A 26,621-nucleotide genomic window follows, 5' to 3' on the forward strand; every position below is an offset into this window, starting at 1 on the left:
ATCCCCGAGGATCCCGGCGGCGCGGGGCTCGGAAGCGGACGCAGCTCGGTATGGCGGCCGCTGAGGGGCGGGAGCCTTTGCTGAGGGCTGGAGAGGAGGAGCAGGAGCAGCAGCAGCAGCAGCGGCGACGGCGGGGCAGGTACGGGCCGCTCGGGCCGGGCGGAAGGCGCCGCGGCAACAGGCGGCCGGCGTCGCTCCCGGCTCCCCGGAGCCGGCGACTGCCCTCAGCGGCGCGGCCCTCTGTCCTGCGAGTCGGTCCGGGTCGGGCCTCAGCGAGCGAACGGCCGTGAGGTTTCGCCCGGCAGCCCGCCGCTGCGGCTTTCCCTCACAGCGCCTTTGCTGTGTGGGCACCATCTGTCGTTCTTTCCTTTCGCTAGCAGTAAAACTAGACTTGCTGCGACGCTGAGCGTAGGCAGCGGTTGGTCAGAGGTTTTGGTTTGTTTGCTTTAGTCACGGCTCTGGGAGGTGCCTGGGGTTTTGTGGCTTCATACGTGGTTGTTGAAGCTTGTATGTGAAATCTGTGATGCTCCAGACGCAGAGATTGTATTGAGATCTCTCTCGATGAGCTTCTCCTAGTGCAACACTTGTGAATGCGGTGGTACCTGGTGGTACGTTTCTATTTCTTTTTTTTGTTTCCTTTTCGTTATAATACAATACAATCACATGTGTTATCATATTTTTATTATCCTATATCTATTAATTTTTACGTCTTTCAATGTAGTATTTTTGAGCCTGCTTCTAAAATAGTGTTGTCTTCTATGTAGAAGTCCTTTGCTGCATGGGAGTTAAAGCGCTTCATGCAGTTGTCCTGTGCCGTGTGCATGAAAAGTGTTCACAGTGTCCTGAGAGGACATGATTGTGATTTCTTTCTCTTTTGCCCTCACAAACCAGAGATGTCGTGGAAACGCAGGAGCATTACAAGAGCAGGTGGAGGTCTATCTGGATAATGTATCTGACTATGTTTCTCAGTAGTGTAGGTGAGTAATCATGGATGGATTTCAGTGCTCTTTGCTTAGTGGATACATTTAGATGTGAAAATGACAGGGTTTTCAGATTTTAACTACTTAACTCCTTTAACATTTAACTCCTTTAACTTTTGTGCCCATAGAAATGTGCATCCTGGGTTTTTTTTTCTTAAAAAAGAAGATGAGGCTTGCAAATCAAACAGAAGTTCACTTTTAGTAAAATGAATATGGCCGTGCTTTGAGAATAAATGACATTTTATCTAAATCTTTGTTTCATTGGGTTTGAAGTAGTCTGGGGTAATGGTAGAAGGTAGTGGTTGTGACATAGAAACAAGCCAAGGAGAGGTCACACTTTTATAAAGAGTGTCCAAAGTAAAACTTTCAGGAAATGAAAGTAGAAGCTTGGCCCTTTAGAGATAATATCTTTGTGAGAATGTGTGTTATCTATTTCAAAGAACACACCAAAGCTTGTTTTCTCTTAAGGGACTTTGCATCTCCACTGCAGAAAAAGTTCCTGTTCCAGTCCTAAACCGCTGCCCCTCCAAGCGACAGTTCTGTTGATTTTTGCCATCTGGCAACTTTCTGGGGGCCTAGAAAAAAACTGGAGGATTATGAGATATTTCAGAGGGGTTTTGTTTGCTGTTTTTAAATTTGATGTATTAAAAATTCTTTAATACAAATATATCTGTGTATCAAGACATTCTTTTTACTCAGAGACCTTGTTGTCTTTCCACTGAGAGGAAAAATTCTGTCCAGTTTGTTTGTGCATCTGTATTCTTTTCATTGGAGTTTTTTGCTTAGCACGTATGCAACTGTATTACATCCTTTTTAAAAATAGGCCTTCTTTTCCAGAAGAATTACTACTCTTTAAGCAAGCACATAACGCGTAGTTTTTTGAGGTGGCAGACTGAGTTTTAAGCCATAGCAGACTTAGGAGCAGAAGAATGAACCCACAGTAGTTGTTTCAGTAAACTGAATTACTAATAGGCATGGCAAACAAAGTAACTTCAGTTGTGTTTTTACTGCATTGCAGGTTTCTCAATTGTAATTATGTCTGTATGGCCATATCTCCAAAAGGTTTGTAAATATTAATGTTTTTGAATTAATCAGAGGACAGAACTTCTGCTCAGAAATTATGTGGTGTTATACAGAGGTGCAGCAAGGGGAAATTTGTGTTCTATTGAGACTTTTATTTTGCCATCTACAGATTGCTTATACTGTTGTATAAAATCTGTCAGTTGATTGAATTGAGGAAGGTACATCATAATCCCAAGATGTTTGGTTTTCCAATATTATTTCACTGTTGAACAATGAGTCAATTGAAATCTATAGATCTGAATACATTTGTAGAGTTAAAGCACAATATGTAGTACTTGTTTGCATTTTGAACAAAAGGAAGCTGAATCTAGAAACTCTTCTTTCTGTTTTGGATCGTTACACATAGACCTTGATAGTGGTAATGGGAAATTTCTTGTGTTCCTAGAGAGAGTTTTATTTTTTTGTTGCATTCTTGTCAAAAGCAATGTAAAAGGTCTCTAAAATTTTATTTTAATTTATGCTAGGATTGTACTTCTCATGCAATTGTAGAAGACTGTTCCAGATGCAAATTTGGAAGAACATATCCTGGGCAGAATGTTAGAGATACTGTTAAAATTGAGGCTGGTGCTGTGTTGGAGAAGAAAAGAAAATGCATCATCAGCCTTGTAAATCAGGACAGATTCAGGCATGTGCAGAGGTGACTTAAGTGATTCTTTGCTCCTAGCCTGTAAACTCTACCCTATTGCTTAATTAGGTCTGTAGCCTGTGACGTTAGTGGTGCTGTATGAGGAATAGTTTAATTCACTGCAGATGAGCCACTTCCATCTCAGAAAGAGAGCGCTTGCTGTCGGTTTGGTGCCCTGACTGAGACAGTTAGCAAAGCTTTATTGCCCATACAAATTGCTGTGCAAAAGCAACTGCTTCTGAGGCCCAGTGTAGTGTGTTTATGTAATGCTGCACGGTGCCATGCCAACGTGCTAACGTGTTCGGTGGTAGCTCATGTTGCACACTGTTACTGCATGGTAATACTGCATATGCACTCAGAATTACAGTGCAGAGTCAGGTGTTTCAAGTACTAGGAAGTTCAAGAATCTAAAATGTTTTTGTTGATGTTGTAAAAAGAGTTAATACTTTCCCTATACAGCTGCTTCGTTTGTTTTTGCAGATTGATCCGACAGCAGATGCAAGTTTCTTGGGGTGGATTATAGCTTCGTACAGCATTGGCCAAATGGCTGCCTCTCCTCTGTTTGGTTTATGGTCCAACTACAGACCAAGGAGAGAACCTCTTGTTATTTCAACTGCAATTTCAGTGGCTGCTAATTGTCTTTATGCCTATGTTCACGTACCTCATTCACACAACAAATACTACATGCTTACTGCACGTGCTCTTGTGGGATTTGGAGCAGGTAATTACTGATAAACTTACATTTCTGAAAATTAATAGCTGTGTTTATTGTTTATTGTGAAATCATGTAATTGCGTAGTTGTAAATGAATAATATTTTCTTGTCAAATAAGAAAATATAACTGGAGAATTTAAGAATGCAACTTAGAATTTACTTGAACACTTCCTTGTCATTTGTTTCTGTTTTTTAAGGAAACGTGGCTGTGGTTCGGTCATACATTGCGGGTGCCACTTCTCTTACAGAAAGAACAAGTGCCATGGCCAATACCAGTGCCTGCCAAGCAGTGGGCTTCATATTAGGACCAGGTAGAGCATTTCTTACTTCCTCACCTCTCTGGAGCCGACATTTCTCTAATATTCTGCAGGATGAAATCAGGCTTTGGAAGTAGGAATTCTCAGCAGCTGTATGTGGGATAATTTCAAAGCAGTTTGCCAATGATATCAAAGTAAAGTCATGAATAAATGGCATTCACTCATATATGCTTGCATATGTCAATATACACAAAATACTCTGTTCCAGAGAAATTCTAATTGTTTGTAATTTAAAAACTGACACTTCTGTGTTACTGACCACTGGAAAAACAATTTCCAAGCTGCTTTGTTGTACTGAAAGCTTATTCATTGAGAAGGGAGTTTAAGGTTACCCTACCACCTTTTAGAAATGACTGAAAATCTACTTTGCTTCCCATGTTGTACAAAATAACATCCAAGAGATCTTTCTGATCTTATAGTGAGCATCAGGAGGTCTTCATATTGGCAAAAAATAAAAAGATGTAACAAATATTACAGAGAACTCAGGGAATTAAGCTCAAGTGGTGTTTGTTGGGTCTGGTGTGATGCAGCTCCTGAGATACCCTTATCAACTTAATGGGACAAATGGGTTGGACTGAGCTTGTGTTGTGAAGAGTGACCAGCAACGTTATCCTAAGCAGCCTCTACTCTTTAGTTGTCTCTTAAAGTTGGTGATGAAGATAATCAGTCACTAGGCCTGAAGTGCTCTGTGCACAGTGATACAATGAGAAGCTTAGGGCAGAACGTTTTTTTGAATTATAACTGCTCTTATAACTGCTGTCTAGTTGCTATAAACAGCTGTTGATGCAGTATTAAAGGGTCTACAAGCAGCAAACAAATTTGCATTATTTCTGCAATTTGCACAGAGCATAAATTCAGCTAATTCCTTTTTATAATTTGATAGGAACTGTTTGTTTCCTCATGGTAAAGGACATAATCTTACACTCTTTTGCCCTGTGATGATTTAAACTTTATTGAAAATAAAATAGTATTATTCTCTCTAGCTCTCCGTTAGAGATGCTCCAGTCCCAGAGCCAAGGGTTTCCATACAGAAGGATTAGGAAAAAGAGTAAATCAATCATCTGCACGTGGCAAAGATTAACCTGGTACATTCAGAATTCAAAACTGAGTTACTTAAATGTCATTCCGTTTTGTGTACAATATATATGTTATATGCGTATTACTTAAATGTTACAAAGAACTTCTCTTGCTAGTTGAGATTCCCCTGGTATCCATGAGTTCATTTAGAACAGGATTCTCAAAATGTAAGAAGACCGACAGGTAAAATATTTTATTTGGCAATTATAAAACTAGGTAAGCAAAGTTGTTACATGTTTATTCTACGTGCTTTTCTTAATATGCTTGTTTTTAGTTTTCCAGACTTGTTTTACACTTATTGGAGAGGAAGGAATAACATGGAAATCAATTCATCTTCAGCTGAACATGTATACAGCACCAGTTCTATTTGGTGCTCTTTTAGGAATTATTAATATTATACTCATCTTTGCTATATTCAGGTAATCAAATTGAAAAATAGCAAAATATTCTCCCTCGGTTTAGTGGGTGGATCGCAATGAACCTTGCATTGCTTGGAAGGAATAGTAAGCCTGAAATCTGGAGTGCTGAAACTGAAAATCTTTATTTCTTATTACTTCAGACTTTCTACTTTCTGTAATATAGGTCTTTTGCATTACACTGATTTCTGTACGTGTTTTTTCTTTAACGAGAAATAAAGGTAGCCTGCTTACAGGGTTCTGTGGCTTTCTTTTAAGAAGGTTGAGAGAGCATTTTTATGCAGTTATCCCACTAGTGGCAATGACAGTACACAGATGTTCAATATTTTCCCACCAGAGTATTTTGTTTTTTAAATGCAGTGCTGGTCACTGCAGTTAAATGTAGGCTGTGCAGGTGGTATTTAAAGGAGCTGGGAGTAATTAGAATAAGAGATGCTGCCATTTAGAAATATGCTTAGTAATAGATCGAGTGAATATGTGTATTCCTGAGAACAGTTCTGCATTTCCAGGGAGCACCGAGTGGATGACATGGGACGGCAGTGCAACAGTATCAATTGTGAAGGAGAAGGTATCTGTGTTTTCTTTGAAGTTCACCCTGTGATTATAATTGGGAAGTTGTCCTTTCCAGCTACACATGAAGATGCTTTGTGGGGGGTTAGAGAAACAAAGCCTCCACTGTCACATAGGGAGTTACACTGCTGTGCACTTGGGACCTTATCAGAGGAACTGCGGGTGTTCCGCTTCCCGCGGTAAAGATGTGTAGAGCAGTTTGCTTGTTTTGCTGCTGCTCGGGACTTGTCAGTCTCAGCATTACAGTGGGACAGCAGATGGCATAAACAATTTGAAATCATTTTCTCTCAGCGGAATTGGAGTTTTATCAATTCCATTTGGATCTGAAAAACGTTTTACTTAAATGGTCAAAGCATAACTGTCTACCTGCCCACCAAACTGCATGTTAAATACATAACAAAGTAAAAATATATGTTACTGTCTGTAATCATCATGTAAAAAAGCTGAGTTTGCAAATATGATTATTCTTTTGTTTCAGAGACTGGTGTTCTGGATCAGGATGCAGAAGGAAACATTGACCATGTTGCTGTTGTAGCACTAAATTTTCTTTTCTTTGTCATCTTGTTTGTCTTTGCAGTCTTTGAAACGTAAGTTTGTCGATGTTCTCCCAAAATACTGTGACATATAACATAGTCTAGCAGAGTATTCATGTCAAATTTTTCTATTGTACTCGTTTTCTTAATCATACTCTTTATAAATAGAAGTGTTTCTAAGTTCCAAACCATATGCAGTTAAATTGCTGTGTCCTGATAGACAGTAATGAATTAATGTGCAGTGATAAGTAAAAACATGTAGCACAGTGTAGTACACAGTGTGGAACATTCCTGTAAAAGGTTTCGAATGAATGCGTATACGTATCTTCAACTTCTTAACTCTGAAAGCTCCAGTAAAGCTTATTTTGGTAATGATTGAAACAATTGACAGTGCAGTTATATTTGCAATATTTTATATTGTTTATGCAATAATATTTTTAAATACACAATTTTATACTACCTGTTTTTTTAATACATACAAAGAGGTAATCTATTCATTCGCCTATTTTCTTTATGTAAGAAAATAATTCTATCATCTTTTCATAAGTCATCTGAAATATATTGCGTATGCTTCAAGAACTGCTATCGTGTCGCAGTATTGAATTTGGTCTAGTGGATTTATTACTTTATAAATGACAGAAATAGTTTATAATCAGTCTGTGTTCACTGATGTCCCTGCTGGAAGAAAATGCTTCTACACCACTCTGATGTTAAGGACAATTTGTTTATATATACAGAAATGCCGTAGAGATGTTTGGATTTTTGTTTACATGTTGTCTTAATAAATAATAATAATGGGATTTTGCATTGTCAATTCAGCATAGCTACTCCACTGACGATGGATATGTATTCCTGGACCAGGGAAAAGGCTGTTTTTTATAATGGAATAATCCTTAGTGCGATTGGCGTTGAATCAGTTATTGTTTTCATGGTGGTGAAAATGCTGTCTAAAAAGTGAGTTCTTGGATTTTCTTGGAATGTTATTGTTACTTATGTTAGCTACGCCTGGGAAGTTTTATACCCAGTCCAAATCTGTATTCTGGAAGTCTCCTACTTGTCAGTGAATTTGGGCATGCTGTGACAGTGAAGTACTTCTGATTTTGACAGAGCCGTGATACTACAGTTGTTTTTGTTCTGGTAACACAACCCCCTTCCTTGTATATCTTTTACCCTAGAATCACAAGAAGAACAAGTTTTAAGTTACTGTGATTTTGCTATTCTTGTTGCAATGTTTTGGTGGGCATCTTTTCTACAAGTTAGTGGGCTATGTCATTAACACCTTCCCAAATAATATTTTAATTAAACAGTATCTTTAATTTCATTGTTTGATAGGACAGGTGAACGTGCCATACTCCATGGAGGCTTACTGATTGTCTTAATTGGATTCTTTATCTTACTGCCTTGGGGGAAAAAACTACCAAATATCCAGTGGCAAGGTATAATTCCAAGTTATGCTGAACTACAGTCATGTTTTATTGAAACTTTTTTATTGTATCTCTTCTTCATGGCATGTTTCACTTGTTTTTACAGCGATAAAGAACAATTCCATTCCCCAAACAACCCCCACTGAAATGGTGATGCCTTTCTGGAATTTGCAAGCAATGCAGCTTCCATCCAACCACTCTGAACCCGCAGGCTGCCCCATCACGCAGTCGTGGTGCCTGAATACTCCCATGATCTATCTGGCTCAGTATATCAGCTCTGACATACTAATAGGATTGGGCTATCCAGTTTGTAACGTTATGTCCTACACTTTATACTCAAAAATTCTAGGCCCAAAACCTCAGGTAAGCACAATGCCTAATCAGTTTGTTTCATTTGTTGTTTCCCACTCTCTTCACTAAGATGAGGGCACTTGCAGCCTGGAAGGCCAACTGTGTTCTGGGCTGCATTACAAGAGGAGTGGCCAGCAGGGAGGAGGATGTGAATGTCCCCCTCTACTTAGCTCTTGTGAGGCCACAAAATTATTGAACTAATAATTTATTTTGTAAAAATTCAGGAAAATAAGAAGCGCTTAGACGTTTCTCTTTTTAATTCAGACAATTGGTGGGAATTCCTGGCCAGTTAAATCCTGTGTACCTATCTCTGTTTTAGGGTGTCTACATGGGATGGTTAACTGCTTCTGGAAGTGGAGCACGCATACTTGGACCGGTTTTTGTGAGCCAAATATACACTCACTTGGGACCACGCTGGGCATTTAGCTTAATATGTGGAGTGGTTGTAGTCTCTCTGTTAGTCTTGGAAATAGTATACAAGAGACTTATTGCATTTTCTGTCAGATTTGGAAGGATGCAAGAAGAGAGGAGTTAAATACATAAGCAATGAGAATACAAAAACAATTTTAAAAATAACAATCCATTGCTACTTTTTAACGTGGAGTGCCTAACCACTGACCTTGTTGGATGTGTGATAAGAACTGTACATAGGTACTGATGCATTGACAGATTTCAATTCATCACATCCTAGCACATGGTTGTACCGCTGCAGTAGAGCTTTTTGTATTCTGCTTTTCTAGCAGTAGAGGAAGGATGTGAATGAGTTGAATCAATACAAAGGCACATTTGAAATGCTCACATGCACACCAAGTACAACAATGAAGGTCACAGGTTAAGAATGTCCCTTTCAGGAAGCAGTGTATCTTGATTCTGTGAATCGGGATTAGTAACTCTTCTAACTACGAGATTAGTTAAGCTGCAAGCACTTTGTACAGAAAAATCACTACGTAAATTATACTACTGGATGCTGGTTTGCTAGCTTCTGAGCATTGGTTCATATGAAATGTCTTACTTGGAACTCTTTATTGGCAATGCAAGGACTTGAAGTGTGACAACTGTAGAGGAAACAGGTGCCTACTTCACAAAAATAGGTGGGATTTAGCTATTTAAGTTGGTTAGGAGCCATTGAAAAATCCATCTTGGTGACTTACTTGAACTATAGTAATTAATACACTGTTTTGGTACTGTTGTGTTGAATGCCTTTTTATAGCAAGGGTAACCTGCACAGAGAAGAGTATACATAGCTTTTCATAACCTTACTCTCTAAGAAGGAATTACTAAGCATAATAGTGTACACTTCCATTGTTGGCAATGAAACTGTGCACTGTGCCACCACTGAGTGATCAGTCTGAACTAATGCTAATTAAGGAAAAAGGAAGAAACTGATGGTTCTTTAGATGTTGACTATTTTCTGTAGACTTATTTTCTGATGATGTAGTGCAAGAAACAGGTTTACCTTTGAATCAATTATTTTTACTTCAAAAAGTGAATTATTTTTCATTCTTAACAGGGCCTAAGTTAATCTGTATGTGTTCACTTGCTGTTTCAGTCCTACTGGGGAAGAAAAACCTGAAATAAATGCAGTAAATACAAGTTGTAGTAGGTATGTTAAACAGCAGCTATCTGATGTTTTCTTACTATATTAAATGTAATAAAGTAATCTTACTTAACTGCTAAAGCACTGAATGACTACAGAATTAAAAGATGATTATTTCAATACCTACTCAAGTGAATGCAGTATTTCTTGCTGCAGAATTCCAAGATGTTATGAAAAATGACTTTGCTACATTAGTGGTGAAAATAAAGAAAAACTTAGAGTTACATCACTCACGAGTTCTTTGGACATGAGAAACTAGAGTCTAGAAATTGTTATCAAGGAGGCTAGCAGCAATTAGAATTTTGTATTCTACTACTAAGTTTGTGCTGACTGTTAGGACAAAGCAGGTAGCAGTAGCGTTTTTATTATTTTCAAGGATTAAGGATAAAACAGGTAAATATTCAGAAAACTTACTACACCTTAACAATACATTGATTGCAGGTTTTCAAATGCTTTTGCCACAAGAGTTTTATTTTCACCAATTCCACTGTTGTTTAAGCTGCTGCATGATTGTTACAGGTTATCAGCCTTGGAATCTTGTAAACTATTCTTGTTGCTGAAAGGTTTTCTGGTCTATACTGTGATTTAACTGCACTTACCTCCCTGTCACATTTCTTTGTAAATTAGTTGAACCATTTTCTAAGCATTCATGCCATTTTCACCTTTTGGTGTTGGCTACGTAGGCTTGTCTCAACTGTATGTACACTGAGTTGGCACACCCAAGTAGATTATGCCTGAAGATTTTCAGTGTGAGCAATACTACAAGTTTTTAAACACAGAGATGGCCCACACGTCATCAAGGGTGAATTGTTACTATGAATGGCAGGCATACTATAATTAAAAGACTACAGAAATATTTTAAAAGCACTGACTGCCTTGCAGCCTACCTGTTTTATCACAAAGCTGAAAGAATGCTCACATTCTATCCATGAGTAATAATAATGGGAGTATCAACACATAAGAAATGCTTTCAAACAGCTACTCACAGCGCTGGTTCAGTTTGTTACTTACTTATGATAGCTTACATATTATGAATCGCACTAAGTGTCTCTAGTTAATAAGAACTGATGATTATATAACAAATGGAATCAGTTCAGAATGTATAATTTGCTTTCCTATGAAATTTCATCTATACATACTTCAGTTACCTGTAGCCCAGGGGTGGAACACTAAACATACAAAACCACTGTGCGAATGTTCAGCTCAGCAAGTGAGAAGAAGCTTTGGTTTCCGTAGTTATTTGCCCTGAACTTCACCCGTCCGTATGCTAACATATCATACTCTAAAGTAACACACCAGCTTCTGGTACAGTTGAACTTTACTAGTTACAGGAAAAGATCTCAGTGAACTTGAACATGAAACAAAGAGAGCTGAACGCTTACCACTGCATTTATTTTTTGGGGGTATAAAATGTTTGTGCAGGGAATTTAAAAGCTGCTGCTACAAAAATAAAAATGAAAAGGTATAAAACATGTACATATTTACATATATTACTTGTAAGAGGTAAAAATACAAGTTATTTACAAACACAAACACTTCAACAGCCAGATATGTTTTCCTTGATTATCATCACTGAGTAAGCAGTGGGGGAACAAAAAAAATAGAGAAGATTATTTCCAAAAATGTGAGGTCATATAGAATTGAGTTGCTCAATGTTTTGCTTGAGCAAGTTCGTCCATCATTTTGAGGAAAAATGTGCTTGTAAAGTATCTTACAAAAAAAATTGTAGAACAACCTTTCCCTTCCTATTTTTTTTTTTAAAACCAGAATTTTGAAGAATTTCTGGATAAGCTTAGGAAAATCAGTCACTTTCATGTCAGTGAGTGTGTTTATTAAGCTCTTGTGCCCAAAGACCTGCTTTGCTTTTATCAGTGGGGACCTGTTGGATTGGTAAACATCACAAGAATAGAAGACAGACAGTGCAACTTCTCTTTGATGTATTCTGGCAACTTATCATTTTCTCCATACCTGCAAAAGCAAATAAGAACATGAAATTCAAATGCAAACCTCTAAATCAGGTATGTATATCTAAGATAGACAAATTAACTGGAACTTGAAGGCTTAAGTCCTGTTTCCCTCCCATCCCTGTATGTATTTAACTGAAAAATTATTTCAGAATAAGTACAGCTAAAAATATTGGTAAGCTATAATAATATCCAGGTTATATGTTACCATCTTCAACTACACACAGAGGAAGCATATTACTGTATGGCTGTATGGCTGTATGCAGGCAAGTGCCCTGCATCCAAATTATGTCCAAAACTTCATCTGATTACTTCTGGTCTATGCATCCATGTTGATGTGTTATCTCCCTAACACATTTTCCCTGAACTGGCAGTATCTTACAAGGGCAAAAAAAAAAAAAAAAAAATTAAGGATAAAAGATTGTCTTCCCCTCCCTCTTTTAAATGCAGTAGCTGTTTCCTGAGACTAAACAGGAGTCTTCATCATTTCTTACCTTAAATTCTATGCTTTTATTCATAAAGCTTATGTAAGCTAATCAGCTGAAGAGATGATGAAAAGCTAAGTTTTAACAGCAACAAAAAGCAACAGTTACAAAGTTCACTTTTTTCAAGTGACACTAGTGACACTCACCTAGTTGTCTGGCCATCTGGAGAGGTGTAAGTGATAGAAGAAACACCTGCTTGGGCTACCAATTGGGATCCATCATTAAACTGAACCCACACTGCTCCACTGGTCAGCTAACAAGAGTGCAGTATCATTTGGAAAGATAAAAAAAAAAATAAAAAAAAAATCAAAGATAACACATTTAGAATTACTCTATTAAATGAAGCTGAAATGCTTTGTCATAGCACATGTACTTCTACATAAGCAAACTGTATTTTAACAACTTCAGCTTTTATCTAGAGGGAAATTTGAATGATAGAAGGCACTCTAATAGGCATTAGCAATAGCCATAAGAGACCTGTGACAGCTGCAAATAAAATACCAAACTGGCATTACTTCGGTTTTTCAGTTTATGTAGTTCACCACAGTATTTATCTAATATGCTTACTTGACAGGATCTTTGCACAATTTTCTTATCTCTGTAGCAGAGCACAACTCTCTACAATATATACTTCACAAATCACATTTTAAAAGCTCATTATTTAAAAAAAAAAAAAAGACTCCTTTATCACCTGTGAAGCCCAACCAACATTTTTCACGAAGACTGACTTCAGAAGTTGAGCTGAATTTGGGCTGCATTCTGTCTGATGAATGGAGGAGCACGTGCTTTCAGCAGCGTTGGCCTTCAGTGTAGACTTTTCATATGACACCACCTAAAACCCAGAAATGGCAGCATTAGCAGTCTTACTTTTAAGACCAACAGATTATACACCAACTATAGTGGCTAATTACCACCCTTGTTTCTTTAATCTTTTCCTATGTACAGAGATTTACCCCACACGCTTCATTTAACAGCATTATGTTTGAAAAGCCTATGAGATGTCCGAGGACTTTTTCTACACTAAGGCTCAGTATTATGAAAATGGGGAATCAGTGAAACTCTGTCCTAAACAAATTTCCTACTTAAAACTCATTCTTCCCATATTTGATTGTCAGGAAGTTCAATCCATCTTTAGGAAAGTTGTTCAGCACATATTAAGTTATGAAATTGCCTCCATTCAGCTGACCATTTGGACAGGTTTATTGTGTTTTTTGTTGTTGTTGTTTTTGTTTTGTGTTTTTTTTTTTTTTTTTTTTTTTTTTTTACAGAAATGAAGATACTGCTATTACTTGAGGACTAGATTATTGAATCTTAAACACAGTTCTGTCATGGAATCATATAGCACATATAGAGTCCGTTGAAAACAGACAAATATTTACACTTAAAACTTGAAAAAAAAAAAACAAAACAAAACAAATGCAGCACCTTCTCAGACTGTTAGCCTCAACTGCTAGCATCCTAAGTGACTGCTATTTGCTACACAGGCCTGATGGCAAATCCGAGCCATCCAAAGCCAAATTCAAGACTGTTCTGTGTAACATGAGAATGCAATTTTCAAGCTAAGTTCCCAGGAAACATTTGTGAGAAAGCTTTGGAGGACATCATTTGAGAAGTCCATTTCAAATTTATAAATGACAAATTAATTGAAAGCAAAAATTTCCACTTAGTATGCTTACAGATGGTTAGTAAAGGCAAACATTCATAACAATTGCATTATTTCAAATAGGCCTGCAGTTTTTCAATTCCTACTGGACAGTGTTTGCTGTATGTTCATGTACTTACAGGAGTACAGTTTGGAGTTTGAATTGGGTTAGAACTGGCAGCTGTATTTCTATCCAGTGCTGTAACTTCTTTTGAACAGTTGGTGTTGTCCAATAACAGAGGCAGTATTGCCTTTGGAGATTCAGTATTGCCAGGTTTTCTGGAAAAATAATGAGACAAGAGGGAAAATTACCTTTCCCAAAGGGACTGAAGCAACAAGCAAGAAGACCTAGCTTTTCATTCCATAAACCATAGGCTACACTTGATGACACCAGTCTTCCGTGGACTTGTTATTATACATGCTAGTTGTTAGTTTGGGTTTTTTTGTCCTAATACCAAAGGAAGGTATGCAGGACCAAACCAGCATTTTGACACATGCCACAACAACAGTGATTATTCTGCTAATGGCTATGAACCTTTGCTAAACAGCCCTGGCTTTGCTTCCATTAGCTGCATAAGGCTGCTTAGAAGGAACATTGAAGCGCATCAATATGTACTGGTCAAAATGTTACCTTCCAACAATTATTGGAAAAAATGGAACACTTTCACTCCTTTTTTCTTCTTCCAAAATAGCAGATTCCAGTGCAAGGCATATGCGATGTCCCTGAAATTAGATTGAGCTTGTTCAGGTTTGAATGAGAACAGTCTAATTGTTTCACATGTTTACTGTGGCAGGTGAGCCTATGTAGGGAAATGCTTTCTTCCAGAATATTAATAGCCATTAAAAACAAAACAACTATACTACCACAAGAGTCCCAGGTAATTTCAGCACATTTGGCATTATGCCCTTGATCCACATCTCCTCAACTTTCAGAAGGATTAGAGAGGGGAATAACAGATCCCTACATTCTATTCGCAAAGTCACAGAGGACAGGCTGAATTGGAATTTTTTGATGTTTTTACTATTTCTGAAGTTCAAAGACATAGCAACTACTTCTGTGATTGCTAACTGAGTGACTTGAAACATGAGAAGAGATAGCGGGCAACCCAGTTAAGCATGAGCAGTTCTGTTGTATTCTCAAGAACTGTGTAAAGCAGCTTTGCACGATCTGTTTAATCCCTTCAGTAAGGCAAAGAAAAACTCTAGTAAGAGTTTTCTCTAAGTCTTCATCGTGGGGCAAGCATAACTGTTATCCCTACATCAATATTTGCTCTTTAAAAAACAAAAACAAATATCAGTCACGACCACAAGCCCCTTTCCACCTCTCATCTCTGTTATGAAAAATATGCAGAGTGACATTAGATCATTTGTGAAAGAATATCTAATTTCTTAAGGCTGCTTTGCATTTGAAAGGCAACAAGCCATTTACCTCATTTGCATGATCCATATATACTTGCATTTCCTTCTTCAAAACTGTTTCATTTTCTCCTTTCAAAGTGAAGGATTTCCCTGATTTTTCAATCACACGAGTGATACCAGCTGTCTTGTGTATCTTTGCTCCTGTAAAAAGCATTTTCTAGTCTGATTTGCATACAGTGCCAGTATTTATGAAATACACATCTGTGCCATTACATTCCACTCAATTGAAATGCAGTTCACTAACTTAAGAATTACTTCAATAATACAGCCACCTCTGGATGAGCTCTGTAACTTCAACTGGAACTGTGACATTAGTGGAATACCCTCCATACTCAGAGATCACTGCTTAAACAGGCTGAATCATGCATTTATCACGTTGTAAGAACTGCCTTCCTAAACATTCATCTGAGATAAAATTAGTGTATCTAACAGCATTGCCAAAAATTGGTTAATACGACCTATTAGTATGTGACATCATTCTCTCGATAGCAGATCCTCAGTCACAGAACTGTTACCTATGTAATTTTTTCATCGTAACTTACATTGAGGTTTATCTACATGTGGCAAATTCAACTAGTTCACAGAAGCCTGAGATGAGAAAACAAGTCAGTGCAGTCCAGCTTATTAAAGGCACAGCTAGAGAAGGTGGCCATCTGCTTTCTGAAGTTGACAGTGGAAATCAAAGGCAAGCTTGGAGAAGCAGGAACACAGATTTCAGTAAACAGGTTAACTCCCAAAAGTAGAGCCAAAGATCTCATAAAAGAAAACACGTAGGTCAATAATACCTTTGTAATGCACTCACTGAAGAAGATACCAGAAACAAACTAATGAATAACTGATCTTTGAGCGCTAGGATAAAGACAGAGTGATAAAGATCACGTTTCTTGCATTTCTCCAACCTGAAGCATCCACTGTTTAACAGTATTTCAGTGTTTTAAACATCACTTGGCATAATTGCAAAAATGAATACATACCATCATAAAAACATATTTCAACATCTGCAGGAGGTGAATTTTCCATCAACATGCACTTGGCATATCTTGTGTAGAATGTAACTTTGGGGGTTTTTGTTCTCACTAACTGCACAAACTTGGCTGCATACTGGTACTTTTTCCAGTACTTTTCTAAAACAAAAGACGACAATAATTGAAAACATTTATCACTTGTCAGATAAAACACTGTGCACTAGCTTGAATATCTATTTTATAGCTGAATGTCCTAAGTAATATTTCAGTAGTTGACAGAAATACAAAACTGAGTTTAATTTCCACCAATCCAACAAAAACATACAACTTCAGATGCTGTTTCTTCAATCAAAATAGTTCAGAACATCAATGTAAAAGAGCAAAATTCTGCATGCATCATTTAAGTAGCTATCATTGTCCAGCTGAAACCTGACTTCTCTCTCCAATTAGAACAGTATTTCTTTTAAGAACTTGTAGTTAGGTTAGGTTTGCTCTTTACTTGTTTGTATTAAGTAGTCTGTCAATGCTTTCAAATATCTTTTTCCCCTTCTCGCCCCATGCTATGTAAGTATTAGGAAGTGCAAATTAGAGAACGTTTTTTGAAGTTCACTTGACATTTCTTCAAGTAATACTTAAACAGTTTCCAATGTGAATAATAAAAATATTATAATATATAAAAATAATTATAATCTCAAGCTTAGTACACTGCATGGTAAAGAGGGTAAGCAGTTCTTTATCACTTCCATAAAAACGTGTTCACGTTCTCAGCATATTTCAGAAAAGCTTCCAGTAAAACTACTTGGACTCTCATTCTGAAGGGAGTTTCATCCTCCTGATTATGTGAGAAGCAGGGGGTAAAAGCCTCCGGATTCATTTAAGCATCACATTAGTCATCATGGTTTAAAAATAAATGTCACATTACCTGGCAAATTGTCAAAATTATACATACAGCTGTCCTCAGGAAGAATGGGCGGCCTGTCGTCAAGAAGGAAGCCTCTTCCTTCATTCGGGTGATAAACTGCAATCTACAAAAGAGGGAAAAAAAAAAATCTATTTATAGTTGCAACTTCCATGGAAGAAAGGCACGGTTTAACATAATTTACAATGAACTGCTCTACTCCTCTAATTGATTATTTAATGGCAGCATCTTTCAACAATGCTTCCGTAAGTCCAAATCCACAGGGCTGTGCTGTGGCAGTGCATGGGAGCAAGGGAGAGCTCATGTCTGCACACATATTGACAAAGCATTTCCAAGCACATAACTGCTTGAATTAAAAAAAAAAAAAAACACAAAAAAACAAACACTGAAAGAAAACAAGCAAGCACTTGGAATAATGTTAAATAAACTACAAATTCTCACCATATTTCCATCACAAGATATTCTGAGAACTTCTTTCACAAATTCTTGTGAATGGTGTTCTTTTATAAACTCCATACACACCTCCCCAGTATCTAGAATGCTCACCTAGAACATTTAAAACAAAACCAGCAAGTTAAACTGCAAAAAAATTTACTTCCTAACAGGCTGAGTTCACATTTTTTCCACAAATGTCTTATAAACACAGCTTTATTCTAGAAACACATGCAACAGAATATTTCTAGAATATACTGCAAACTGTTAAATACTTCTCACACTAATTTCTAGATTAATACAGAAAGTTTCTTCATGGTACAAACCTGGTCAGGGAGGATGTGGCTAAGTGATAAACCAAACCAAGACAGGTCAGCTGTATTATGCTCTTAAAAGCAAATAATAAGAAATGGAACAAGGAGAAGAGACGAGCAAGATGGTAGGAAATGGAACAAAAGGCAGAAATTGGATAGCAGGAACAACAACCAGAGCACTCACGCAAACAGAGGAATTAACGGAACTTGATTTGTTTTGTTTTCTCCCTCATTTACAAGAAAAGAAGAAAGCAGCACTTAAATGTTCAAGTACTGGACAGCAAAATTCTTTACATATTAATAACAACTCATTTATTCACATGATCTGTAGAAGTATTAGTGTTTTAACCATATCAAAAGTTTAAGTGCAACTTGCACAGATAAGCAGTCTGGATATTTGAAACTGTAGGCAATATACATGTGTCCAGTAGTTCTTAGGTCCTTCTTGTAGGTTTGTCTTTATTTGTAAGCTAAAAGCATTGCAGCGACAATACTTGCTGGAAGTGGCCACAAGGTTGCAGTAGTCCATATTCAGAAAAACTGCAATGAATTTCACTGATATTTCTGAACTAAATTAATAGCAGTATAAATTCATATAGCCTAACTTTACCTATAGATTTTTAGGAAAAAAATTTGATTTCCTAAGTGATTTTTTAGAAGACATTCGTGTATTTTAAACTTCAGTTTTGAAAATGGATACATACCACTGCATTTTTTGTTTTTTGCCTGATTGGTTTTAGCCTGTAAGCACTGAGAGGTGAGACTATACTTCGCAGTGTAGGTTTCTGACGTGCTGATGGTTCTTGGCCCCACGCTTGGTTTTGCTCTGAAGCCGGCCAAAGGCCACATGAAGATGTCTGAGCCTTTCCAGATTGGCAGAGCACTTCGGGAATATATTTGTTTGGTTTTCTCTGATTCAAAGAATGTGAATAATCATGGGACGCATCATGATCCCGGATATCCTTTAAGGTGTTCCATCCATTCCTCGATGCATCTTGCTGCATACCCAGATGATACCGAAAGCCTCCATGTGCATTACTGTTACCAATCAGGTCTTCAGGTGGTCTCAGCTGAGCTGAAAGCATTGTAGAAGAACCATTGGAGATTTCAAGAGTCTTAGTAAGCCAAAAATTGCTACTATATTTTGAAAAGCTCTTAAAAATCTTAGGCAGCTTATTTAAGCAGGCAATGTGATTTATTTAATACTCAGTTCAATCAATATTAGACCTCACAGAATTTCAATGGTTATTTAAAAAAAGTTTATTTAAAATTAAGGTTGTCATAAATTTATTTGTTATGACAGCCTTATTATATGTCAAATCACCTCACAGAAGCAATGTGAAACAAAATCATAAGACTTTAACAATCAATCTGTTGGAAGATAATTAATTAGCTGCCATCCAGATAACCACTAAGATTAACATGTTTCAAGTTAGCTAACAATAGTGTTTAACATCAACTGGGTTTTTAATATTCCAAATGTTAAATGTGCATGCTAAAAGCCTTCCAGTTACTTGTTTAAAAGAAAAAGAGACTATTTTTGAACTTCAGTTTCCTATTACTCCTTCTCTACTTCTGATATTTAAGCCCATGACTGAGGGCTTAAATAACAAAGGTGCCTCACCCAATTAAGCAACCCATTCCTGCCATGTTGTAGAACAGCTGAGAAACAACCAAAAATTAAATAGGATTATCTGGACCATATGTCACATGATTCCAGTTTCCTATAGGTAAGAAGTAAGGAGTCCAGTAATATCAGAACAAAAAAAAAGCATGAATGGATTTATGATTTCATTTCATGATTAAATTTCATTATTTGAAAATGATGTAACACAATGCAGGACAAGAACACCTCCTTCCCTTCTGTGCCTTTTGTCCTTTCCTCCACCCCTCCTTCTGCACCCTCATTATCTTTCTCTCTTTCACTGAGGTCACATCTTCTTTCAAGGCTTATTTGCCCATCTAAACTAACAGAGCTTTTGAGTCACCTGCCAATCTTGTTGTTTTATTTACAAGTCCAGATAAGGACTCAATAACAAGGGTAGGTTCTAAAAATTAGTTTTCTTCTTTGTGTCTTAATTTGTTTTTGCTAAAATGCTGAAAAAGAAAACAATCACATTTTGGTAAGCGAAGCATTCAAGTAACAGTTTCTCCACTCTTCTGAAGGCGGTTATGTATGGTTCATTACATCAATCCAACAACTTGGGAAGAGTACTATCTAAAAAGCCTTCTGAAATCCGTCACCAATATTTAGGATGCTAGTACTACATTCCAGCATCACAGTTATGTGGCGAATCCCTTCTAAGTTCAAAGAAATAAAATTTAGAAAAACAGCAGAAATAGTTACAGGTTACAACTCTACCTCAAGTGCAGAGATACATGACTGATTCATAACTCACTGTTTGTCTGCATGCTTCCAAGCCACTGCTGCATGGTTTCAGCCTGGGACTTCTGCTCTAACAAACCAGGGGGGGGCTTCATTGGATAGAGAAAATTTGAGCTGCAAAATAGAAGTTACATATGTAATCAAGACTACATCAACAATGCTTGCACAAGTGTTACAATGTTACAACTGCAGAAGTGACAACTCAAAATATACCTTATATTGAAACAGGAAAGAAACTTCCGGGAATTCAAAGATTAAGATTATGAGAAAGGTTTGTGTTGCACAGCAGTGCACAGAAAATAAAGATCAGACCTCCATCTAACACCAAACACCCTAGCATCCCTTGCGTGGACACCTGGGCTGGTTTGTACATGCTGGGAAAAATCTGTCAAATGAGAGTAAAGAAACCAGAGTTCTCACGCAGGAAATACAAATACAGAACTAAGTTTCAGGTCATTATATTTGACTATATATATATTTTTGTTTGTTTGTTTCCTCCTTTCTGGGAGGGAAAGTGTTGCTCATTGTATAATCCTTAATTTATATATTTTTTTTTAAATCTTGTCTTGGTATAAAGAGCTGCTAAAGATGAACTGAAACACCCCAGAGCAGCAAGTACGTATGTTGGCAGTCATGCACATATTGACTTCTCCTTGTAGAAGAGACACAGATGAGAGGAGAAGTCAGCAAGGGTCTCTACTACAGTCACTGTGGAGAATAAAGAACTCAGCTTGCTATACAAGGAAGTAAATAATTAGTAGAGCTCTAGCAGGATAAATAAATGCTACAGTCCAGCTGGTACACATGCTGCATCTAAGAACTGTAAGACAGGGGGCAGGCAGAAGGTGAACCTCTCCAAAGCAAAAGCATCAAATATTACCTTTTATATGCTGTATTCAAGCTACAAGCATTGAGACTTTTGGTACTTAACGCAGTCTAGTTCCAAGTAAAGAAATGCTTCTAACATAAGATAACTCTAAATTTCATCATAATAAGAACTCATTCTTACTGTGGTTGATCTTTCACAGGTGGAGATATTTGCCCTTCAAAAGAGCCAGAACTACCAGAAGTCTTTTCCTTGAATATTTCTCCCATATCAGTGTAACTGCTTGCAGGCGAAAAGCATTCTGTGTTTTCCCTTGTTCCTCCTCTAGGCTTGGAAAGCAGTTCCATGGAGTGACACCTCTCAATGACATTTGATATTCCTTGAGTCTGACTGTGGGATGTGCCAGACCTATCTGAGGAGTGGGCTCTTCGGAGGTAGCGGGAATGCGGTCTCTCTTCAGCAAGTTGCATGACTCTTCCCCTGCCACCTGCACCAGTTTCTTTCCCTTGAATTCCCCACTGATGAAAAGAACCACTCCCATCGACAGATGAAGCGTTACTGGGATTCTTGTTTTTAGGAAAAAAAGTAATTTTATTTGGAAGCGGCTGTCCCACTAACAGCTTCTTCTTCTCCTTCAAGCAGCCACTGGTACTGATGCTGGAAGAGCCCGTAAACGTGGTAGAGATAGTAGCATTTCCACTGTCCATGGAATCTTCCGAAGTTCCTGAATCTTTGCTCCGAGCAGAGCTACACCTGGACATAAAAGGATGATCCAACACAGAGGAAAGACTCAAACGATCTGCTGGATTTTTGCGAAGTAATTTATGTATAAGGTCTTGTGCCTCTCTGGACAAAAAGGCTGGCATTTCATAATCTGCTAATACTACTTTATTCAGCGTGTTCTTCACCGTGTCAGTGTCAAAAGGTGGCTTTCCAATAAGAAGAGTGTAAAACATACAGCCCAAAGACCATACATCAGACTCAAGTCCATGTGGACTCCTTGTGGCTATCTCTGGCGAAATGTAATTTGGAGTTCCACACATGGTATAATGCTTTTCATGAGGCATTTTCAACTGAGTTGCTAGTCCAAAATCAGCAATCTTGACGTTCATGTTACTGGTGAGTAAGAGATTGGAAAGGGTGAGGTCCCGATGCAGTATTCCATGGGAATGAAGATACAGCATACCCGTGATAATTTGATGCAAGAAGTGCCGGGCTGCCAAAAGCACAAGAACAAAAGCCTTAGTGCAATAACTGAAATCATAGCTCTGAAAATTATAACCCTTTGAAGTTTGTTACTTGTCTCGCCTTTATCTTTTCTTAACTAGCAAGGATGTTACAAGAGCGTTTAAGTGTCATGCTAATGAGGTAAGAACAACACTTCCTGCTTTTTAGCTTGAAGCAACACAGCGTTACTCTCTTCTACAACAGTCCCTAAGATACCATTCTGTAATGCAGTAATCCAATTTGTTTCTGTGATAACAGAAACATGCAATTACCACAGGCCAACAAAGTATCTGCGAAGTTCCCTTAAATTAGGCTTCGGAGACCTTAAATTTTTAAATTGCTCTCATCACTTTCAGAAACAAATACATGAAGCCAAACATCTTCATTGTACACTGGTTATAAAGTACAGGAGACAATTTGGATGAGACAAACCCAGAAGTATTTCAGTTTCTCGTAACCTTCCATATTTATAATACTGGCATAATATTTCTGTTCTTATACATTATAAATTGTATGAACATTACAAAATACATTATAAAATAAATTCTATGAAATTCAGGAAACATTCAAGCTGTAGCTTACAGCAAGAACAACAAAACCCCAATGCTGCTCGGACAGCACCATTTACTATGTTTCAATTACAGCAATTTTAAGAATCATTCAAACAAATTACAATCCTTTCTCTCTCTGCAGATGGCAACGACTGCAGAGGAACAAACATTTAAAGAAATCGCTTATCAAAGAAACAGGCTTTTTTTTTTTTTCCTAAACCCAAGTCAGTGGTTTTATCAGCTTTCAGCACAACAGTTATGATCATATGAACTGCTTCTGCTGGAGCAGACCCAGATTAAACAGATGCCTGTGTAACAGTACCCCTTTAATCCAGCCCTACGACAGCTTCCAAAGAAGTCACTAATTGCAGTAGTTTGACAGAATAAGACCAGAAACTGACAAGCAGGTAAATTAAAACAGCAGTGCAGTGACCAACTCAGGAATTCCAGGAACAGCAGAGGCAACAAACAATGAACCCGAATGGGGTGAAACCAGAACATCATGTCTGATTGCACTGTAAATCAGTGCACACAGCAGCTTGCTTTCCTGTTATTTCTTCTGGAGCTGCGTTGTTTCGCTTTGCCTTTCAATGATCCATGCTACATCTGAAATTCTCACACTCATTTGTACAAAAAAATTACTATGTTTGTAAGTGCAGTTAAGTTTTTTTGGTTTTTTTTTGGCAGACTTGTGCAAACACTATTCACAATAATGGCCAATTTAAAGTTTTAAAATTACTGACAGTGAACTCTAAATATAAGATAGGATTTTTGTTTTTATCTGCTGACTTTTGTGAGAAACAGAAGTGAAACTATAGCAGGATTTCTCCTCAGATGCCAGTCTTTCAAACAATTCTAGACCAATCATCAAATTGAATATTTCTTCCTCATACTGGACTTCTTCCTAACTTAGCCCTTACATAACTTGTACAGAGTTAACCGCTTTATCTTCATTTACACACACATTTGGAACACACTGAAGATTTTCAATGATCCTACATAAGATGAACTAGAATCTGGAAGGCCAATACAGTAATTTGGTGTATAAAGGTAAGCTTCTCTGAAACCCCAAATAGCACACACTACTGTCAAAGGACGTAAACAGAACTAAAAGCACAGAAATATTCAAATGAAAATGTTTATCATAACTTACCTCTAGGTTACCACTTCTGACAAGTTTTTAAGCTGTACAGTTTCAGATTGATAGCTGTTTTAAGTGCTCTTTCACTGGAATCAAACTTAGTGAATAAGTCAACGTGTAAATACAAAGAGCTTCATAGAAAAAAGTCTCACCTTCATCTTCTGAAAAGGGTTTCTTTCTATTCTTTATGTATCTACTCATTTCACCATTGTGACACATTTCAAGTATCAGGTACACATAGTTGCTATCTTCAAAATAGTTATAAAGCTAGAAAAAAAACAAAACAAGGAGATTAGAATACCTGTAGACCACACAGCAAGCCACATATGCAGTTATTGCTAAAAATACATGAATCTTACCTCAAGAATAGATGGATGCTTTAGCTGACAATGTATTTTCACCTCGTTCTGAACCCTTTGTACCATTCCCACTTTATGCATGGCTTTTTTGTCTATCTGAAAATAGATCACAATATTTTTCAAGTAGTGCAGCACTGATTATATACATTTTGTTAACCAAACTCAAAATTTTAACTGTTCGATGCATGTCTTGCCTGAAAACCCTGACATACAAACAAGGTTTTTGTTTCGCCTACTAGATGCTTTAAATCTAGTATGCATTTCAAAATAGATGCATTTTCATGCAAGTACCTTAGAAAAACAGAGAAAAACACAGTCGTTCAAATAATAAATAAACAGTAGCAAAATTTTGAGAGAAATCCAGTGCCGAGTTCGCAAAGCACACACGCTAGAGGTAGTTAGCATTAGAAAAGTAGATAAATGCAAGTACTACAAGTTGTAATAAAAACTAGCAAAATGTATTTGAAACAAGAGTTCCTTTTGTAAAGGTTCGCCCTTACAGTGAGGGAAGTGTTTCAAGGCCACAAGTTAAAGGGCTGCAAGCTTCTCCTGTGCTCAGGACCTCTCCAGCTGAACAGTCTAAACAATGTTTTTGTGGGTGCCAATTTCTGAATTACAATTACAGAGATGAGTGTGTAACTACAACCAAGTATCTCAGCTCAAGTCATTTTAACAACAACATCAACACTTTTAATAGTTACCAATATGGGCTTTTCGACTGTGCTGCACCTTCCAGGACCAAATGCTGCTCTCAGCATCGCTTACTCAGAAACGAGGTCCAGGCACAGCCACTCCAACCTGCTACAATCACCTCTGCTGGTCCCAGAAGCCACAGATTCCCCCGGCTGGCCTCCTTACCATTTTAATAGCCACTTCCAGGCCGGTTTTCAGGGATACCGCTCTGTAGACCCCGGCAAAGGAGCCCTTTCCCAGGAGGTTCCCCACCTTGAAGTCCTGCAACGTGAACACAAAACTGCCGTCAGCCCCAGCGCGACGGAGAGTGCGCCCCCGAGAAGGCCCGCAGCCCATAACCGCCGGAGAGACGCGGTCAGTACCCGCACGGAGCACTCGAGGAAGCGCAAGCAGAGGGCGGCGGGGCCGCTCAGCGCCGTGCCCGGCATCGTCGTCCTCCCCGCACCGTCCTCTCCTCACACTGCGCCCGCCGCTTCCCGTGGCGTCGCGGGGCAGCCACCTTCCCGCCGCCCAGCCCGCCGCTCCCAGGGGAGCCCGCCGCGACGCCGCTACCATGGCAGCGTCATGCGCGGCGCCTCGAGCCGCCCAAGGCTCCGCGGGGGCCGGGCTCGGGCCGCGGCCCGCCTCGAGGCGGCCCCCGGCCGCCCTAACCGCCGCGCCGACACCGGCGGCCGCCTCCCACCCGGGAAGGGGATGACCCCGCCCGGCTCGGCCTCGCCCACGGCAAATGGCGGGGCGGCCCGAGCTGGGCCCCCGCTGCCCACCTCTATCGTCTCGCCGATACAGGTCGCCATGGCGCCGGCCGCTCTCCTCGGGTCTCGCTAGGGGTTGTCCTCGGGACCGCGGCCGCGGCTCGCCATCACGGCGCCCTCCGCCGCCCACCTCGCGCCAGGCCTGCCCGCTCGCGGGCCCGGCGGCCGCCCCCCTCCCCCTGCGCCTCCATTTTGAAAAATCGCGCCGTTACCGCCCCGGCCCCGCCCCGGCCCGAGCCTGCGTCTGACGCAATCGCGTCGCGCGGAACGGCCTGTGGCGCCACCGTTCAATTTGGGGGGGGAGGAGAGATGAGTGTTGCGCATGCGCGGAGCCTCGCGCACCCGTTCCCTGTCGGCCGTTAGGAGGCGCTGAGGTAAACGTAACACTGCTGAGGGATCCCCGAGTGTACGGCGTCCTGGATCGTAGAACCGTTACGGTTGGAAAGACTGCTGACGCCATCCAGTCCAGCCACCCACCCATCGCCTCCTGCCCGCCAACCCTCAGTCCTTCAGTGCCACATCCACACAGCTCTTGAACTTCTCCAGGCACGGTGACTCCAACTTCACCACCTCTTTGGGCAGCCCGTGCCAGTGCATCGCCACGCTTTCTGAGAACTTTTCCAAGTCTGCAGCCTGAACCTCTCGTGCAATTTAAGGCCATTACTTCTCACCCTACTGATGTTACTAGGAGAAGAGGCTGCACCTGCACCTTGCCGCAACCTGCTGTCAGGCAGTTGTAGGGGGGCAGTGAGGTCTCCCCAAGATGCTTCTGCAGACACAGCCGTTCCAGTTCCCTCAGCTTCTCCTCATCAGACTTGTGCTCCAGACCCCTCACCAGCTTCGTTGCCCTTCTCTGGAC

General features: G+C 39.2%; 2 protein-coding genes across 6 annotated transcripts; one reads left to right on the forward strand and one right to left on the reverse strand.

Annotated features, from left to right (window-relative positions):
* Window positions 1-3: 3 nt before the first annotated feature.
* MFSD8 (major facilitator superfamily domain containing 8) lies at window positions 4-9,809 on the forward strand. Of its 5 annotated transcripts, none has more exons than XM_042871355.1 (12): window positions 4-139; window positions 892-977; window positions 1,999-2,042; window positions 3,169-3,409; window positions 3,600-3,713; window positions 5,071-5,215; window positions 5,722-5,780; window positions 6,261-6,369; window positions 7,135-7,269; window positions 7,648-7,751; window positions 7,846-8,102; window positions 8,410-9,809. In XM_042871355.1, the coding sequence occupies exons 1-12, from the start codon at window positions 51-53 to the stop codon at window positions 8,623-8,625; spliced, it is 1,599 nt and encodes a 532-aa protein (XP_042727289.1). In that variant the 5' UTR covers window positions 4-50; the 3' UTR covers window positions 8,626-9,809. The 5 variants fall into 5 exon arrangements, with proteins under 5 accessions (XP_042727289.1, XP_042727290.1, XP_042727293.1 ...); XM_042871356.1 differs by lacking the exon at window positions 4-139 and adding an exon at window positions 349-608; XM_042871359.1 differs by lacking the exons at window positions 4-139; window positions 1,999-2,042 and having other exon boundaries at window positions 731-977.
* Window positions 9,810-10,112: 303 nt separating this feature from the next.
* Window positions 10,113-25,872, reverse strand: PLK4 (polo like kinase 4). The gene is made up of 16 exons (XM_042871354.1): window positions 25,775-25,872; window positions 25,176-25,271; window positions 24,318-24,413; window positions 24,111-24,225; window positions 21,223-22,255; window positions 20,227-20,327; window positions 18,532-18,902; window positions 17,523-17,627; window positions 17,085-17,187; window positions 16,172-16,321; window positions 15,208-15,338; window positions 14,410-14,501; window positions 13,919-14,057; window positions 12,828-12,968; window positions 12,283-12,389; window positions 10,113-11,655 (listed from the first exon to the last, which is right to left on the reverse strand). The coding sequence occupies exons 1-16, from the start codon at window positions 25,802-25,804 to the stop codon at window positions 11,556-11,558; spliced, it is 2,910 nt and encodes a 969-aa protein (XP_042727288.1). The 5' UTR covers window positions 25,805-25,872; the 3' UTR covers window positions 10,113-11,555.
* Between the last annotated feature and the right edge of the window lie 749 nt (window positions 25,873-26,621).

Source organism: Lagopus leucura, unplaced genomic scaffold (assembly GCF_019238085.1).
Source record: "Lagopus leucura isolate 7727_CA_CO unplaced genomic scaffold, USGS_WTPT01 Super-Scaffold_100004, whole genome shotgun sequence".
In the NCBI taxonomy this organism is placed as follows: domain Eukaryota; kingdom Metazoa; phylum Chordata; class Aves; order Galliformes; family Phasianidae; genus Lagopus; species Lagopus leucura.

What these genes read in the sequence shown, in the direction of transcription:
- MFSD8 (XM_042871355.1), top strand. Translation starts at nt 51, where the DNA reads ATGGCGGCCGCTGAGGGGCGGGAGCCTTTGCTGAGGGCTGGAGAGGAG. An exon ending in GTCTTTGCAGTCTTTGAAAC is followed by an intron (nt 6,370 to 7,134) that starts GTAAGTTTGTCG and finishes TTGTCAATTCAG; the next exon opens with CATAGCTACTCCACTGACGA. An exon ending in ACCAAATATCCAGTGGCAAG is followed by an intron (nt 7,752 to 7,845) that starts GTATAATTCCAA and finishes TTGTTTTTACAG; the next exon opens with CGATAAAGAACAATTCCATT.
- PLK4 (XM_042871354.1), bottom strand. Translation starts at nt 25,804, where the DNA reads ATGGCGACCTGTATCGGCGAGACGATAGAG. An exon ending in TGGAAGTGGCTATTAAAATG is followed by an intron (nt 24,414 to 25,175) that starts GTAAGGAGGCCA and finishes ATCTATTTTCAG; the next exon opens with ATAGACAAAAAAGCCATGCA. An exon ending in CCTGTGAAAGATCAACCACA is followed by an intron (nt 20,328 to 21,222) that starts GTAAGAATGAGT and finishes TCTATTTTGCAG; the next exon opens with CTCAAATTTTCTCTATCCAA.